This window comes from Centruroides sculpturatus, unplaced genomic scaffold (genome assembly GCF_000671375.1).
Source record: "Centruroides sculpturatus isolate CEXI.00-Female unplaced genomic scaffold, Cexi_2.0 scaffold387, whole genome shotgun sequence".
NCBI lineage: Eukaryota > Metazoa > Arthropoda > Arachnida > Scorpiones > Buthidae > Centruroides > Centruroides sculpturatus.
This window is the reverse complement of record NW_019384709.1, coordinates 370,588-390,754: the sequence shown is the minus strand read 5'-3', so window position 1 is coordinate 390,754 and position 20,167 is coordinate 370,588. Positions and strand designations below refer to the sequence as shown.

The window sequence follows — 20,167 nt, the reverse complement described above, 5'->3', positions numbered from 1 at the left end:
TGTTGGGCTTTATCTCTCACCAGCCAGTCACCCTCATTATTGGTCTGATTATACTGATGATGGAAATATATTAAAAAAAAATTAGGAAATACATTAAGAGGGCCTTTCTTTTATGAAAAAAAAGGTTCTCTTAGTACCTACTGGGCAGAAAGTTTTAAAAAGTCACATGCTCTACACAGTCAAGATTAAAAGTATTACAATATTTACACACTTGGTTCATTCACGATAATCCTTTTATAAATTATAAGTAGTGTATTCACTTACAGGTTTTAAACTTTTATTTAAAAGTTTAAAAACACTGATGATAGTTTAAAGTTAAAAATTGTTCAAAGTATAGTTCAAAGTAGTTCCATCTGTTATGAGATTTTATTAAAAATTAATTTTTATATTATTAATTATTGTAAAAAGGCAAAAGCCTAAATTTGCAAGTAGAGATGAATATATAAAAAAATTATAAATGCCTCTAATGAGTAAAATTTTCATTAACCAATTACTAATAAGAATGCAAATTACTTTGAAGTTATAAATAAAGAGTTTATATTAACATAATATCAAAAATCTAGAGAATGAACAAATCTATTATTGAATATCTGTTAAGAAAAATTACCTCATTCTTCCCTTCTGTGGTTAATTCTGTATATATCAATGGTTCTATAAATTTCTATAATACATTAAAAATCATTTAAAAAACAAATTAACATATTTTAAAAAAGAAAATATAATAATTTAAATATTTAAAATACTTTTGTATATGAAAAAAATTCTGAGAAGTTCTGAAGAATGGACAAACAGATGAATTTAATTTTAAAATAATTAAATTGCTTTTATAAATTTAAATTTGAGGTGAAACAGACTGAAAAAAATTCAACAAGGGAAAACAATGGAATGTTATATTTAATTTGATTTAATTCCATTAACATTTAAAAAAAAATATATATATATTTTTTTATTTTATAAAAGGTCTTTGTCTTTATGAAGAGAAAGAAGAAAAGGATTTTTGTTTTAAATAATAATAAAAATATTGAATTTTTAAATGATTAATAAACTGTCTTCTAGTCAATACTTGAGAGAGGTGGAATAGTACTTAAATTAATCATCAATGTATGGGACCATCCTACTCTAAAAATAGTAAAAACATATGAATAAAATCAATAAAACATTAAATTTGGAATCATCATTGTCTAGACCCTGGACCAAATAGCCTTGTTAATTTTTTTTTGTATTTTTTGCTTCTAGTCGATAATTTCAAAACGTGCTTCTAATTGCTATAAAATCTTTATATTATTTTTAAAAAATCAATTGACATCAATAAAATAACAAGACAATTCTGTTTGGTAGAGTAATAGGAACTACAATACTAAATACCTTATCAGATATTGAATGCTTAATTTATTTGCTATTATTGACTTCCGATTTAAAGGAATCAAAATATCATTCGTTGTTTTCATTAAGGTATATTCAAAAATTGTCCAGAAAAAAAATTAATCTAATCAAATATTAAAAAAAAAAAAAATTATTATATGTACTGTACAGTATGTTCTATTTATTTGGTAGAAGCAGACTTGAAATTATCATTAACTTTTATTTTTAATATTATTTTAAAACTATAAATAGTTTTTAAATCAAACAGGGATTATAAATACAGTAAGATCTGTTCAAAACGGAAAAAATATTTGGTACAGTGCGATTCCGGTTTACACCGTTTTATTGTATAATAATCATTTATCCAGTAGCGGATTGAATTACCGGGGACCCCTCAACATAATTTTGAATTATTATTTATTTATTATTGGGCTGCAATTTTAAAAAATTGTAGACAAATTCCCACTGCCTTACTTTTCTTAATCTCGGGAACGAAGTTGGATAGATGCAATCCGAGACCAGATATGGAAAGTTTAGGGGCAGGAAGCCCCGATTAACTAGGCCTGTATACGAACTGACAATGAAAACAAAAGTCATGTTATTTCAATTCAAAAATATTCCCCGAAATGTGTTAAATAGATGACCTGCACGACTTTATTGTTAAAGGAAAAGTATGATGTACAGGGGCAAGCCACTATTAATTTGAGGTGGAGAGCATATATTTAAGTTAAATAAATGAAAAATATGATTAAAAATTGCAACCCGGCATTGTGATGATGTCACAATAAATAATTGCTTGTTGTATATCATAAAAATAAATAAATAACAATTGAAATTGTAAAATTGCTTTATTTTTTCCAATTTTGTCGTCTCGAGCGAGACCCGGGACACTTAGGCATGTGTCTAGTGGGCAATCCAGCATTGGTTTTATCAAGGAGCACGTTGCCTAGTAAAGCGGCTTTAATACAGCTAGATAAGCAAACTAATGATTGTAATCGGACTACGTCATTAGTTTGCTTATTCAGCTGTATTAAAGCCGCTTTACTGTACTAGGCAACGCGCCCAATATTTAATACAGTATTTAAAACAATTTGTGCAGTGTGGTGCCATCTATTAGACAAATTTGGATTATTAATCAAAAAATAAGTTTTCATTTAAATTTCTGTCTTTAATTTATTTGATTCTTAATATTTTTTTTAAATTTCGTTTTACAAATTTTGCCATTTTAGTAGTGTTTCTTGCAAATCTCTACGTTTTGAGACCACCGAATCCAAAAAAGTCAAAAAAATGGAAAGTTTTGTTGCGTGTGTTTTGGCGTCTATTTCCTTTAATATCTAAGGCCGGAGTAAAGATTAATAAACGAAATTTAGCACGGTAACTTGTGTATAAGAGACATTGGTGCTATTAAATTTTGGTAGTTAAAGGTCGAGGGGGTGTAGAGATAGAGGGGGTCATGTGACATATCTCTAGTGGGGTCAGACTTATTGAAAATTTTACTGGTTATTGTTATTTATAATATTTTAAAAAATTTATCTCTACCCTCGAAATTCTACTCTTTTTAAAATAATAATATAAAAGTTTTTCTTAATAACATGTCATAATAGATGGCGCCACACACAATTTTTTAAACTGAGTTAGTTCATGGCATAAAATTAAAATTGCGTGGCGCCACCTGTTATGAGACTTTATTCAAATTTTTTTTTAAATATTAATTTTATAAAATGATTAGGATAGAGATGAGTTTTATACTTTAAAAAAAAAAAGTGTAAATACTAATAACTAGTAAATTCTTCAAGAAGTCCGACCTCTATCTCCTCACCCCGTTGACAGTTAACCACCAAAATTTAATNGAGGAAAAAAATGTCATTTAAACTCACCCAAGCTATTAATAAAAACTATAAGATTTATTAGTATAGAAGATATATCTATTGTATAAATTAATCATAGAATATATCTTTATATCTGCTCTAAAATTGCAATACTCTGTAATGATTTTTCTATAATTAGTGACCCACAACTAACTAGTAAATTCTTCAAGAAGTCCGACCTCTATCTCCTCACCCCGTTGACAGTTAACCACCAAAATTTAATAGCATCAATATCCCTTAAATACAAGTTTACATGCAAAATTTCCTTTCTTAATCACTACCCCCATCCCGAGATATCAAATGAAATAAAAGACAAAATGACGTTCCCGTCTTTTTGATTTTTTGGGGGGGTTACGGGGTCTGGAGATTTGTAAAATACCCGGAGGGTCAAATTTGACACGATTACTATATTTTTCCGTTATATAACGGAAAATTATTTACTTTCCGGCTTGTTATATATATATAACAAGCCGGAAAGTAAAAACCTGTATAATTTCAAATTGATGCTAAAAACGATTTTTGACATCTGTTGCCATCAATCTGACCAACCAGTGGCCGAGTAAATTTAGAGAGGTTGCGGCCGACCTTTTCAACGCGAAAACGTGTACGTCGGACGTTCAGCGCCGCCTTCCTGTAAGCCTAGAAGTTTGACAATGGCGTTTGGAACGTCGAGCATGATTCCACCGACGTTCCAAACGCCATTGTCAGACTTCTAGGCTTACAGGAAGGCGGCGCTGAACGTCCGACGTTCACGTTTTCGCGATGAAAACGTCGGCCGCAACCTCTATAATAAAACCACCGGACACAGGTAGTCGGTCGTGGGTTCGTGCCTTGCCAAGTGGAGTTTTCCAGATTTTCTCCACGTTAGTAATACCTAAATAGGGGCCAGTTTCCCTAAAAGACGTCCCGGGAGGCATTTTCTTACTCGGCAGATCGCCCATGTCTTGCGTTGCTGTATACATTGTATATAAAATCTATGGGATTTTAATTGTGATTCGGATGTTAAATATATATATTTTTAAGTATTAAACATTGTTTAAATGTTTTTATTTATCTTACAATTACCGTCTTTTTTATTTTATTTTATATATATTTATTGAATTGATAAGATCTTTTATAATGTAATTGCAATGCACCAATTAATTAAGAATAAATTTTAAATGCATTGATTAGTAGAGGTAAATTAATTAATTATTAATTAAAAATATAAAAAATAAAATATAATTAAACTGTTCTTTCTTGTAAATTAGTTCAGGCGATCTTATAAAAAGTACAGGGAAATTTGACAGCACATTTTGGAAACAATTCAGTTTTATTTTTTTTCACGGCCTGGGGGATGAGATTGGGACCCAAATCGTCGTAAATATGAGCCACATCCATCACCGAAAGCCTTAAAAAACTTATATAATTAAATTAAACTAATAAAAATAGATATTTTACCACATCCATATTCATTGTCTAGGGCCTTTCAGAGGTCAAGGGTGGCCTTGATCACAGGGTCAATAATTCTTTTAAGATCTTTAATATACTAAAAAAAGTAAACTTTTTAAATAATAAAATGAATACAAAATGACGATTTCCTTCTTAGTATACAATAAATTTGTAGCAAATGTTTTTCAGGCCCCAACAAATGGCCGAGTTGGCCAGTTACAAGGCTTTATGTTGGCATATTTATGCAATGCTTTGCATTAAGGGACCATCCATTAATTACATGTGCTGCTGAGCCATTTTTTTGATTTCTTCCCTCCCTGTTGTGTACAATAATGTGCTTTTCGTGATCCTCTCGCCCCCTTAAATTGTACACGTAATATAGTGGACCGCCTCTAAACTATAAAATTTAGAATCCAGGGTTTTTACATTATGACTACTTACAGAAAACATTAACAAAAGTACCACAATGAATATTATACAGTATTATAACGATTTTAGTCTATACATAAATTTGAATGTGAGAGTTTGAAAGTAACAATGATATCAATGCAAAATCGTACATTTAATAATAAGTCACATTTACTGAACATTTTCCATACACCAGGATCGATGGCGCTTTAATTAATTAATTAAGGAGATGCTATATTACTTGCATTAATGTGGATCCGTTCTGCATATCGTCAAATATTTTGTACACACTTTAACATAGGGTTTGTACTCGGTAATGTCGATTCTGTATACAGTTTGACACGGATTTTCTTAGTAACTAGAAAGTAAATGTCACTCGCAAACTTATTCTTTTAATAGAAGCAACATGCAAACTCTTTTGTGGTTCTTAGTAATTTTGTAAGCAACGTCGAAAATTTTATACAATTTGTTCTATTCGGACATGATAATTCTACTTTGTAAAATCATAAAAAAAAATATGTAAGAAAAACCTGTTAACTGACAGATATATAATATTACCCAGAGCAGAAAACTTTTAAATGTAACGTTGCAAGATTTCAATAGAGGGTGGGGCCTCCTAATGACTGTAATAACTGTAGAATGATTGAAGCATATGCATATCCTACTCTTTTTTTTTTAAATACAGTATATATATATATATATATAAATAAGGTAAGGACAAAAACCTGAGTCAAATTTATGAGGTCTATGCACTTTATCGACAGGAATTTCTGTCATTTACAGTACATATTTTCCTCGTTTTTATAATACAGAATTTCAGAAACATTTAAAATAATGGAAACAAACAAGTAAAAGTTGTGTTCTTATAAACTAAATTAACAATTAAATGGACAGAATATTAAGATTATGAAGAATAGGTGACCTGTGTTATAACAATAACCGAATTAAATCCTTACTTCCTTTCATAAAAAAGAGGAAAAAAATGTCATTTAAACTCACCCAAGCTATTAATAAAAACTATAAGATTTATTAGTATAGAAGATATATCTATTGTATAAATTAATCATAGAATATATCTTTATATCTGCTCTAAAATTGCAATACTCTGTAATGATTTTTCTATAATTAGTGACCCACAACAAAGGAAATTACCTGAATGAGCCATTGTTTGTTCTATAACCTTAAAAAAATATTAAGGTACTTTACATTAAATATTACAACTTTTTTTTCTAATATTTATAAAATCAAACAATGAATGATTAAATAAATAAATTATTTAACATATTTTTAGTCTAAAAGTTTGAATTTCTTTAAAAATTGTTTTCTTTGAAAGTCCATTAGTTAATGACTTATTGTTTTCTCTTTCTATCAAGTTTCACCTTATTTAAAACTGGATTACATTTACTGTTTTTATTATATATTCTGTTTGGCAAAGTCCAGAATATGTTAATCTTCTTATACACAACTTAATTTTTAGTAATTAAGCATGAATTTTTAAAAAAGTAACATTAAATGTATTTGCTGAATTCAAAATGAATGGTTATCCAAAAGTCAGTGAACCATATTTTGTATGTTTGAAGTATATTTCTGGATAGGAACCATAAACTAAGTTTAAATCTTTAAAATTTGTTTTATTTTTACAAAATTAATGAAAAAATAAAAAATACAATTGAATCACTGCTGAATGTATTAAGGATACTGATAAGTGTTCTTCTGTAGCCAATGATGGCCCAACAGTCTGAAAATGTTTCTATATTAGAGTTTACTGGTATCCTTAATAAACAGATAGTTCTATTATTAAATATGATAAGTTCATTATACTTGTACAGTATAGTTAATATTAAACAGATTAAAAATATACATATATACTGGTATGAATATGTCAGATTTTTATTCATTATTTTTGAGATGTTATTATGAAACAGAGCAAATGGTCATTTTATATTGTCAGATCACTGATTGATTATATGGAGGGTGGGAAATATTTAATTGAAATATTGAATTCCTGTACATGGTAATTAAAAGTTTATTTGTATATTTCTCTCCATTCTCCTCATATTTTAACTTTACCTCATGCTATTTTCCATGTTAATGGTTAGAAATTATTAAAGCAGTCTGTAATAGTTTGGGCCTCAAGTGTTATAAGGAAGAATTAATTTTTAAACTTTCTTTTCTTCTTTCATAATACTCCAAAATGAATTGTCACATGTTAAGTATGGTCTTTGAGAAGGCCATACAATATCGGATACAGATTCAATCCATTGTCCATTGAATTTATTGTCAAATTATTCTCTTACTGGGAGACTTAGCAAACATCTCTATCTTAGAGACTGTGTAACACTTAGTACAATGCACACATTAACATTTTTGATTTGGTAATACATTCACTGAAATAATTTCATAATTCTTAATGATGTAATGTAAATCTCCAACATATTAAATCTTAAAGTTATCAATCAAACAAGAACATTTTTTATGATTTATTAACATATAAATTGTATTTAATTCTAGCTTTATTAGAGTTAGATTGATTATAAATTAAAATTTTAATTTTTAAGCAATTTATATTTATTTATATTTATAATATAAATTACAATGATTTAAATTGACATTTTAGTATTTTATTTTAATATTTCTCTAAAATATATAGTAGATTTATCTTGGAATAAAATTTGCATTGTGCAGAAAACGCATAAGAAAATTATTGCATCATCGACCGAAAATATAAAAATAAAATAATTAAATCTTTTTATATGGCTAGAATTTTCAATATGATCTTAGATATGCATAGTTTGTGCTGTTACTAAGACCAAAGCTGAAGGAGAAGAAAGAAAGGGCAGAGCAGTTACAAATGTCAAGCCCCACCCCCTCTAAATGACATAAAAATCTATGAATAAAATCAATAAAATGAAAAAAAAAAAAAAAGGCTTATCACTACTTACTGAAAGAAATATTAATTTATATTATGCTCACATCATATTTTTTATATCAAAGATTAAATTTTCGATGCCCTTTTGTGTCCTGGTTATGAGTGAACGATTCTGCTAATACTTCTTTCTGTCTAGATCTAAGATAAATATTACAGCAGTGTTGTTAATCTAGGAATATTACCTCAATTTTCATAGAGATTTTCAAACTGTTTCAAAGACCATTTTTGCAAATAACTAGATCAAGATCCTTCAATGTCCAGAAAGATAAAACAAGTTTATGTTATCCTTAGATCTTTTTAATATAAAACAGAAGTTTTCCCAATTGTGATATATATATTGTCCTTGGCATACATATCTGTTTCAGAAACTTCTGTTTTATAGTTAGAAATCAGGTTAGGAAAAATTGCAAAATGTGTTTTATGCACCTTTTGCCACAATACAGTTATATATTAAATAATAAAAATAATTTATGATATAATAAAAGAAAATATATACTAATTACAAAAATTATACTAACTTAGCATTAAGAATTTTCATAAAATTATTAAGTTTTTTGGCAGATGAAATTTGTTAATGTAGCTTATTAGCTTATTGATGTTATTCAAATTAGGCAAAAATTCATTTGGTATGTATGGGAATGTTTGCTGATTTTAATTTTTCTTATTTATAGAAATATCAGTCTGTAACAAATTGCTTTATCATTATTTTTGTACTCTTATTCAAGGTATATAAGATGATAAATCATTAAATTTGCTATAAACCTTTGTCTATAGGAAAACAAGATTTAATTTTGTTAAAAAGATTTAAGGTACTGACAAAAAAAAAAGGAAATAAATATAATAGCAGAATTTATTACTTTTATTTAATATTTCAGACAGATAAATTTTACATTCCTTCTATCGTTTATACAGTTTTTATCACAGGTTTTTTGATGTTTCCGTCAGATCTTTGGTGTTGTCTTTGCTTTCATTTTAGTAGATTTTGGTCCCCGAGCAACATGGAAAAAGTTATTTTTTTATGTTAGATTTCGGTTTTTTTTTAAAATGCTGAAAGATGTTTTCATTAACATTCACACGAATTGGTCCCCCATATACATTCTGCCTAACATGGCAACAATCTTTTCAAGATGTATACAAATATAACATATATATACAGATGATAAATTAAACAACTGGCTCACTTTGTACAAGACAGATAAAATCCATAAATAATTCTATACTGCGTTAATTTTCTTCATCTCCAAAAGCCGAAAAGTTTGCTTTTAGAGTTTGTTCTTTTATGCGCAACTTTCCTTTTGCTTTTTTCTTTCTCTTCTTGATTTTGTAATTGTTTTAATACTTGTTCGTCCAACAAAATTTGCATGTCGACCTATTGTTTTGTTCCAAAGAGAAATTTGCAATAATTAAAACTTTGAATTTTTTATTTTATTAAATTAAATGCAATTAACTTTTTAAAAAATTCAAATGGATTATTTTTTTTTAAATAAGATAATGGCAAAGGAACACTTACAATTGTTATTTATATTGACAGAAAAGATTATTACTAACCTGCCACTGTTCTAATTGTTGTGACAATTCAACTTTTTGTTGAATGGCTTCCATTAGTTGACTGTTTATATGCATCAAATCAATCCTTGCTTTGGCTAACTCAATTTCCACGGCATTTTTTCTTTAGAAAATAATTTATAATTATTTAATTCTAAAGGCTGTTGATATAAAAAGAATTAAGAAGTTATCTTCTTACCTGGCAACGGCTTGATCCCTCATTTCCCATGCTTTTTTAATAATGTCGTCCTTAGCCATTGTACTGTTGTCGATGTCGTGGCGAAGCTGATCTCTTTCCTCACGGATTGCTGCCAGTTCTGTTTCTTGTACAGACAACTGAATAAGAATGCAACAATAAGATTTCACTATTGTTTTCAATTATAGTAATTATAATGTCTAGCGTATAATCGGAAGTCTTGGCATTTACAAGTTATGCTACCAAGTTGTCGACTTGGCATCGCTTGTTGCAGCAAAGTTAAATAATTTGATAGTAAAAATTACATATTCGTTTGTTGTTTTAATAAAACAAACACAATATAATTATTTTAATTAGATTTTTTAAAAATTGTATCATTCTAGATATATAAGGTGTGCATTCGAAATAATGTGTCTTCTATGGTCATCTACAGCAATAATTTTGAATAATATAACTTATAAATACCAAGAATTATTAGAATTATTATTAAAAAAGTGAGAAAAAATTTAAAAATTATTTTAAATGCATTTATTAAATAGATAATTCAATGCATTATTCAGTTATTAATGTAGCTAAAGTCTGGTTTATAATTAAATTAATTTAGTAATTAAATGCTTTTATATAAGGGATAACAAAATGAAAAGTGATTAATTTCGTTAAAAAACTAATTGAGTTTCATTAATTATAGCAATCAAATTCATTATACTTTAGTGGTAAGTTCCGACAATTCTTCTGTTTTTCTTTTTAATTCCTCTGATTTTTCTTGAAGTTCTTTTTTCAGTTCAGTTATTGTGTTCTTCTCATCTTCTAGAGATTGGCAAGTTAAACAATTCTATAAGAAGATGATAAAAAAAATTTATCAGCTTATCAAGTTTGATCAGAAGGATAAGAATAAACAATAACCTTAGTACTTAAAAAAACTTAAGTATTCAAATAGTATACTTACAGAATCATTAGAATTTAATAAAGTTTCTTCGATAAGTATTTTGAGATCTTTAAGAATGGCACTTAACATCCCAATACGAATTTGGTGAGCTTGTATATCTTCAGGAGAAGCTGATATGCCACTGTCTGCTGAAAGACTATCTTTACGCTGACGAAGCTCTTTACACATTTGCCATAATTGTTGATAAACTGAAGCCAATTCTTGACGAAACTGTAACAAACGTAGTTTAATATTAGTAGAATTATATACTGTATTTGTAAATGAATTAATAAGGATAATATCTTGTGAATGACGCGAATCGTCGCGACGCGACGTCAAGGTTCGCGTAGCCTTTATGCCTTTGTTTACATTTTTAAAAAAGTGTATATATAGTACATATTAAAATTTAATTGATTAATTAGTTAATGCATGTATTTAGCAAAGTATAGTATAGTTTAAGGCAGGATTTAATTAAGCAAATTCGTTTTCTAACGCAGAAATTGCGACGATAAGCGACGCGGCGACTTTTCTCATCAGATTATTGATTTATACTCTCCGGATTTACTTATGTTATTTGATAATTTAAAGAATTAGAGATTATTTACGAATTTCGTTAAAAATTACCTTCCAATTTTGTTCCCCATCGTCTAAACCCGAGAGAATTAATTCAGAATCATCGCATTCTATATCGTCGTCGCCATGAAATCCCATCGAAGATCCTGGATGAGATCTGCTTCTTCCACTCTAAAATATCAAAAACAAAAAAAAAAGAAGAAAAAAAGAATTTTTAGGAATCATAAAATGATATTTATTGTTATAATTTTAAATAAATTTTATAAACATTCTTAACCTGGCTTCCGTTGAGTGAACGAAGTTCGTCGTCGGTTGAAGACTGAGAAGACATTTCGATCTCATTATAAAGCGAATGTTGACCAAAAGAAGGACTGTTACTTCTTCTGAGGACATTATCTAATTTATCTTGAAGCTGATTGTTAGCCTGTCTCAATTCTTCAATTTCACGCAATTGATTTTTTAACTTAAAAAAAAAAAGCAAATAGAAATTAAAGATGCTACTCGACGGCGCGACGCGACGCGTCAAACGAATGTTCTCTAACGCTACACTCCTCAACCTCACTAATCATATTTAAGATTATAATGTTATCCGATAGATCGCGGTCTACGGGTTGGGAATTGTGAAATCTCAAACTCACTTGCTGATCCTGTTCTTTATTGCTTCTTTCTAGCATCAATATCCTTTCACCCGATTCATCTAAAGATAAACTAAGACTTTCACGTTCTTCTGATACGAAACTAATTCGTCTTTCAAGATCGGCTTTTCTTTCGGTTAATAAATTTATCTATAAAATCCAACATAACGTGTTAAAATAGAGGATTTTTTTACAGATTTTTTAGAGAAAATTTCACTTTATTCTGACTCACTTCTTCTCTGAGTCCTTCGAGCTGAGAAACGTGATCGTGTAAATTTGACCTTCTAACGTTAAACTGTTCCCTTAGAGACTTTAATTGGGCTTGGAGTTGTTCTTCAGATCGACTTGCCTAGATAAAAAAGTATGTCAACCTTCAGTTACACCCTTTATAATATATATAAAAGGTGGAGGTGGTGTGTAAAAGTACCTGGCACAGTTAAATATTGAAAAGAATATTAATTTTCATACTTACTAATTTAAGTTGTTCGGTTAGCCTATGATTTTGTTCTGTTAATTCTTGTAAAACTTTCCCCTTGTCTTGTTCGCTGCTTCTTAGTAGTGACTGTTGAGTCAATAGTTCTTTTCTAAGTTGTGATATGTCTGATTGGAGTTCGGCCACTCTCGTGTCGTATTCTGCTTCTAAAGTGTCTAATTTTCGTCTAAGCGCGTGTTTTTCTTGTTCTAAAAGCTGTAAAAATGTAATAAGTTCAATTCAAACTTGTGCTAATTCGCAGTTTCTTATGCGTTACACTTACAGATTTCGTGATGAAATAATGCCTTTAATTTGTTTAAATGATTATATTTTTAATAAAAATTGACAGAATAATTATGTTAAGTTTTAATCGCATAGAATTAAATCTTGCGAAAGTGTCGTTTAGTGTAATTTTTAAAGATTTTTTTNTAAATTCAAATTTTAAAAAATAACTAAAATTAATAAAAAGAAATATTGGCGTTTTTATTAAAAATATTTTAAAAAAACAATCAATTATGTTGTTGTTCTCACGACGCGACGACATCCGTCGCCACTGTTAGCGTCGATGCGTAGGAAGTTAACGCAAACACGTTATATTTAAATATAAAAATATTTATATTTATTCATTCGTAGAATATAAATATATTAAAGGTTATTAATTAAATAAAAATTCCTGCATAGAATGAGCTATTTATTAATAATTTTATTTAAAAAAGTACATTAATTCTTAATTAAATTATTTTGCAATTTTATTAAAATAATTTTCAATTAACTTAAATTATTTATAACTCTTAAAAAGTCCTCATAAATATTTTATCTTGTAAACAAAAGTTTTTGTCAGTGGAGCACATCAATCAAGAATAGTATATAACATATGGCACGCGGGTTATACAGCACTCATCACCTGTTACGTTTAGTATGGGGGATGGAAAAAGTTATTACTACAAACGGAAATATAAATCGTCCACAAAATAAATCAAAACCGGATTTTCTATTTTATTTTATTTATATTTTAACAAAGAAAAGAGAGAGAGAGAGGAAAAAAAATTAACATTACAGATTATTTATGTTATTCAGACTGGAAAATTTTAAAAACAGCGTAACAAAATTACTCCCTTTGCTACAAATTCTGATCAGATGTCATTTGATAGGGTGTGGTCCTACCTATGACTCGACTATCCCACGTATCAGATGTAAAAATTAAGCTTTATTGAGTTAAGAAGCGAAAATATCGTGTATAACGCGCACCTTAAAAAAATTCCATTTCTTTCCGTTTTGAAAGAGTTTAATGTGTTATAAATGTTATTAAAAATAATTATTATCTAAGCTGTTATGTTCCGGTTAGTTTAAGCGAGAAGATTGTCGAAATGACAGTTAGAATAATTGTTTTAGGTGTCCTTGTTTTGTTTCTGGACAATCTCGAATGACCAGAAACACATTTACCGTGACCTCAATGTTCAAGGACTTTTAGTTAATCAATATAATAACCAGGTAACCAAATATTGACCCGTAAGAAAATTAATACTTTGTATGACTTTCTCATCGTATCGTATGGATCATAACCTTCGAAAATCCTTCCCACTTTACTGTAAAAATGTCAAAGTTTATTTATCGGAAAGTCATCATTTCCACCATGTTTCTAACAGGGATGAGCAAACTCACGAAAGAATAGAACAATTGCAATACTTAAAGATTATTTTTAGAAACCAATGCCATCATTTTTTGTAATGTATATCCGATTCTTTGTTTTCTTAAACCATTAAAAAAAATGGCATCTCTAATTAGAAAAGTGTAACGATCAATTAATTAAATGGTGTTTTCTTTTTTATGATAAATGAAGCATTTCCGGTGAACTTTTCTGTTGAATCGTTGATTTATATTAGTGTAGAAGGTTTTCGATTAGTTAATTTCTTTTTTAAAATAAATTTTTTGGAGTGTTATCGACTGTCAACCATGTCCACACTACTTCTTTCCGGTGGAAACAAGAACTGATGCAGAACCGTTTTACTTACTTACATGCCATTTTTTTTTTTCCTCTTCTTTCATACTTTATAGACCTACCTAGATATATATTTTAATATGTATAATTAACTTAGAGATCTTTAACTAAATTAAAATTTGGCCTTCTAATTACGGCAACATATGAAATTTTTTTTACCCCCCACAAAATTAATGTAAACATCATAAGCGCGTGACTTTTTCTGTCACTTTCGGTTAGTGAAGTATTAAACAATTATATAACACTATTTATTTTCATTTAATTAAATTAAATAGTTAATGAAACTTAATTAAAATTGAGTTTTATTTCGCTGTATCTTTGGAAAAGTTCACTTTTTTTTTTATGAGGTGAGTTTGCGTGTCGATCTTCATCATTATAACGTAAACAATAGATAAAATCATCCTTCTAGGATTTTAAGAATTATTTCCTTTAAATTATAAGTTTTTTAAAGCTCTATTTTATTGATAATTTTTTTTCTATTAGTAATTTAGTTGTTAATAATTCGTTTCCTCTCGTTAATTGGCTTTGATGTATTTTAAATACGTGATTAAAATTCGTAAATGAGGCGAAATTAAATGCATACAAAGTCTTCAATCACTCCGCCATTTTAATTTCTTTACAAATTTGAAATATTTGAAGTAATGATTCCCCCCTTTTTCTGTTTTGTAAATAAAATTCAAAGATTAATTCTATATTTAAAATATGAATTTCCTGTTATTTGATATTTTTATTTTCGAAAACAACGTCGTTAATATCTTTAAAACTCATAAAAATTTAAGTTAAAATATTTAAATACGTGAAAATAATTCGTAAACGTTGCGAAAGTTTAGTTTAAATTCAAAGAAAATAAACATAAAATACCATTTTTCGCGTTTTTTAACATATTCCCTATTTTTATTTGCGAATATTTTTATTTAGAATTAATTTACGAGATTCATTTTTGTACCAAAACTATGTAAATTTAAAGGAAATTTATACTTATACTTAAGGTCCGACAGACACACGATATTTTTGATGATTTTCAAGAAAAATCCCTTGTATATCGAACTTTTTTTCTTGGCGTAAAAGAGGAAAAAAGTTGAAAATAACACAACAAAAACCTTTCAGGGTCGTGGGGATTTTTCTTTTCAAATTTTTATAGGAAGTGTATAGAATAATATATACGAATTGGTGAATAAAACGGGGGTGAATTTACTTCCTTTAAGGTGACCAGAGACGTACAAAGATGGTGTACAACGCCCAATGTGACCGCGATACGCCATCGAACTTTGTGCTTCCGCTCTGATGGATTGAGTAATGGTTGAAGTAAATCTTCATTGCAACTACTAACCAAGGTGGTGAGGAATGTTTATCCTGATTCGAACCTGTTCTTCCGTAAATCACACGTCAGTTTCTACCCACTTCATAAGTAATCCGTTGCATACTAATGTCACCAAGTACTGTACAAGTACTGTATTACTCCTACGTCATTCTTTACCTATCTAACTCGAATTTTATTATTATTTTTAAAATAAAAAATCGAGGAAGTTTACAGTAGGCCTAAATTAATTTTAAACTTCAAATAAAGTGTCATTCGTGTTTTACTGGTTGTATTTTTAAGGGTTGAGTTTTTTTTTAATTTTTATAAAAATTCTCCAGGAAATTTTAGTTTTTCGGGTTGAAAATATACATATTTTCGATGTTATTTTAGGAAAATTTGTATTTTTTTTACTTTATCAAGGGTTGTTGTCAGAGATATTTAGAGGCGAACGAAATCGCGTCGCGTTAGGTCGCGCGCTGATGATAAGACGAGAAGAGTTCAAGCATTAAAAATTTAAATTAAAAATTTTATATGAGTTGAAAGGCATAAAAACGTACAAAAATATGTCATCCTATTTTTAAAAGATATAAAATAAATATAGCACTGACATTAATAAATCGGAAGGGTGCCACGCGACGCGACTGAATGCAAATGGTAGGGATGTTGCGCGCTAGCAATGACATTCGTAATAACGTCAGTTTTAAGTTATTAGAAATACAATAAACCCAGTAAATTAATTAATACGAGTAATTACGTCAATAATAATCATACAATCGATCATTATACGGATAATTACGTATAATGTTCATACGGATTTACGACGCGACGCGATTAATAGCGACTGTTCGCGAGGCGATAAAACAATTCCAATACTGAAATAAACTAGAATTATATTACAATTTCATTTAAAGGAGTAAAAAACAATAGGTTAACAACCTAAAAATTAAAATATTAAAGTAAAAATTAAGTAAAACATAGAATAAATGGTCAACACATATCCAACGGTGCATAACTATCTTATATAAAAACATAGCGAACGTTCCCTTTTTTTTCCTTATGTTGTTCCTGTTTTTCCTTGTTTACTGGACAAGTTATTAATCTCAGAAACTAAAATTATCACCCAAAGAATAGATTGTTAAGAAACACACAGCGATACACACACTTAACAACATAAACTTCCTTGTATTGATGATATGGGTTTATCTGTGTTAATAACACAAAAATAGCTCGTGTATGTACGGTAGTATATATGATTATTAAACAGAAATAATGCGCAAAACTGTGTATAAATCGATAGAATAATCGATAATTAACTAGGTAATTGCCTGATCTACATACAAATGTTCGCCTAGAACACGTGATGCTGCGATTTAGTTTTTATCATTCATCAATAATTCTGGGTTAAGTTATCTTAGACACATCAATTCTTCGGATACATTCTCATTATTATTCAATTAGGCAGATGATAGAAAGAGGAAACTATGTTATATATTATTTATAACAATCCCATAAATAACTTTGACATATTATGAATCGTTAACCTTATTATTAAAAATATTTAAGAATATCTGTGCAAAATGGTGATTAGGATGCGAGTTTTATCTGGTTTTTTCGTGACGGATAGTAGTAAATTCTCTTAGTTATTTACGAAGCAGGTATCCTTGTTATAGTGATATAACACACGAAATCGCTTTTAAAATGTTATTATAAACTTTGCTTCGTCGATCAATTAGGACAAAATAATAATAACTGAACTTGAAATTTCAAGTTGTAAAATTCGAAACGTGCCAAAATTTATGGAATTAAAGGCCACTCGAGCTTTTCTTTAAGTGTTAGAAGCTTCTAACATTATTAAAATTTCGTATTATAAGCAAGACTTGAAGAATAAAAGGCCATTTAAGCTGTTTCTAAGTACAAGTCGACCCCCCTATAACACTGTTGATTATTCCGTTTTATATGAATTTCATGTTGTACGGGTCACTTAGATTCTACAAATACGTGAGCCGTTCACAGCTCGGCGCACATATTTGTAAAATCTAAGTGACTCGTACAACATGAAATTCATATAAAACGAAATAATCAACAGTGTTATAGGGGGGTCGACTGTATTAGAAACGAATAAAATGGTATATTTTGATTAATGAAAACTAAAGTCATTTCAAATTTTAAATCATAAGAATCAAAAGTTTGAATATTAGTACATAATTATAAGCAAAATTTCATTATAAAAATAATAAATAATTATAAATATAATTTAATAAACAAAATCTCAAGCAACTATCAATAAATCGACCACAACTTTAATTATTTATATATATAAAATAGAAGGAAAATCATTTATCAACAATAAAACTTTGAATCAAATAACAGCAACTATTTAGAAAAATCGATTTTGAATCCAGCGATTTCATTAACGTTTAGAATATAGCAGCGGAGCGTATTTCCTTTTCTCGTTAATCTTCAAAAAATCATTACCAACGACTACATTTTGTTTTCCATACAATTCGCTAAAGGCTAAAGAAAACAGAAAAAAAAAGAAAGAAAGAAAAATACACTTGTCCTTTATTTTAATACCTTTTAAGAGGTACAAAGTTCAAGATCCTTTAAACTGTAATTTTAATAGTCGTTCTGTTATGAGCTATTAAAATTGCTTATAACGGACTTAACCTTTTAAAAACTATATATATATATATATATGTGATAGAAAGGCAATTTATTAAGGAGGATTTAAAGCTGATCTTTATTTATTTAATCAAAGTTAAATTTATTTGATTCACACCTTTACTGATTTATAATCGATTCTTTCTTCTAAGTATGTGTGTGTCTTTTTGTATATTTATAAATTAAACAAGATTAATGCGAAGTTCAACGTACTTTAAAAAGGAGGATCTTTAAAATTCTAAACATAAACGAACTTTTTTGCCTATTTCTTTAAATGGGTGTGATTATAAATGAGATTTAGTTATCTTCATTATTTCAAAGAAGAGAAAAATCTAGTTTATTTTCTATTTTTATTTAAAATTTCTATAGTAAATGATTAATATTTATGCCTAGTTCTTTTCATTTACCTCAACTTGACAAGAGTTTCTTTCATTTTAATAAATAACTTTATACAATAAATATTTATTTTTATCTTCCTTTACTTTAACCCCATTTTAATGTGACTAAGTGATATGAATTAGCCTAAATATAATGAATACAGAACAATAAAAATTTCCTTAAATCATTAACTGGTTTAAGACAATGGCTTTACTTCTAGTTAATTGAGCAAGGTTATGTTTGTGAATTGATTTTTTTTCTAAATAAATTAACCATGAATTGTGGTAGAAAGAGGTTAAAAGTATTGAAAGTTTTAACCTTAAGTCAGTTAACTCTAGAAAGTATTTAGTTTAAGTTAAAAGTCGAGTTAACTAAACTATTCCTCACTGAGTTATGTTATGTATGGCTATATCTGTTAATATGTTTACAAAGTTATAAATTAACATTGAAACATTAACTCAGAATACAACTAAAGTTATAACTGAGTTAATTAGAAACTTGAAATTTGTATCTACTAAAATGTATCGTTTACGTATATAAATAACTTTAATATAATTTCTAGTATTTTAGTTTCAACTAGAGAATACAGGATAGTAGTAGGTAGCACAAGTTTACAACTATCGAAGGCTGTTTATAAGGTTCACTAGCCTATCTTCCTGCGGGTAGAAGTAGCTAAAAATAAACAATAAAGTTCAGTGGGTAGAACAACTTTACAAATATCGAAAGCTATGTTTAAAAAGCGGTATTAGTAGTAGCAACAAATAGAAAAGATCGTTAGTAGTGGGTAGAACAGCATCACAAGTAGCGAAAGTTTACTAATCTATCTTCGTATGGGTAGTAGTAGTAACGAGTAGAGAAGTAGGTAGAAAAGTTGGCTCGTCGATGTGCTTTTTGCCCTTCTATTACTATAACTGAATACGTGAGCGCTAAGTTTTACTCTCAGGAAGGTTTATCACATAGTAGTGTGTGATAAGACCTCCCGAGAACCAAAACTTAGCGTTCAGATATTCAGATAAAAGTAGAACAGTGCTATAACTATCGAAAGCCAAATTTATAAGGTTCACTAATTTATCATCCTGTGAGATCAGTAGAAAGTTGATTCATTAACCATCGCATTTCAAACAGCTGGATATGTGAAGAGAAGTTACAACCCGTCACAGAAGACCTATAGCGAGAAATAGCTTTACCAAATTAATAATACTTTTACGGTATGTGGTTCCTATTGCAGTTACGCAAAAGTGATTAGAATAAACGTTTTTTTCCATTTTGATTCTACAAATTATCTGTTCTTTTTTTTTAGAACGTTTTTAACGCTGAAAGTATTTCGAATTTTAATAATAATCAAGTCGTTCTATGAATCTAAATCGTTTACCTCAGCAACGTTAAGTGAATATTTAACATATCTGGAAATGGGAACAGTAAAAATAATCTTCATGCAAATTTTTTTTGCTAATCGAAATACCAAATCCATTTCTGACCTACTTT

At 28.5% G+C, this 20,167-nt stretch overlaps 1 protein-coding gene across 1 annotated transcript in view; it reads right to left on the bottom strand.

Annotated features, from left to right (window-relative positions):
• Positions 1-8,978: 8,978 nt before the first annotated feature.
• The window catches only part of LOC111627771 (bicaudal D-related protein homolog), a 33,860-nt gene continuing 22,671 nt past the window's right edge, over positions 8,979-20,167 (bottom strand). Inside the window, exons 2-11 of the mRNA XM_023371410.1 lie at positions 12,345-12,560; positions 12,105-12,221; positions 11,876-12,022; positions 11,515-11,700; positions 11,289-11,408; positions 10,686-10,895; positions 10,446-10,571; positions 9,743-9,879; positions 9,547-9,667; positions 8,979-9,367 (exon numbers count right to left, since the gene is read on the bottom strand). Of these exons, the coding sequence (XP_023227178.1) occupies positions 9,233-9,367; positions 9,547-9,667; positions 9,743-9,879; positions 10,446-10,571; positions 10,686-10,895; positions 11,289-11,408; positions 11,515-11,700; positions 11,876-12,022; positions 12,105-12,221; positions 12,345-12,560 (1,515 nt within the window). The 3' untranslated portion in view covers positions 8,979-9,232. The remainder of the gene's footprint in view (positions 9,368-9,546; positions 9,668-9,742; positions 9,880-10,445; positions 10,572-10,685; positions 10,896-11,288; positions 11,409-11,514; positions 11,701-11,875; positions 12,023-12,104; positions 12,222-12,344; positions 12,561-20,167) is intronic.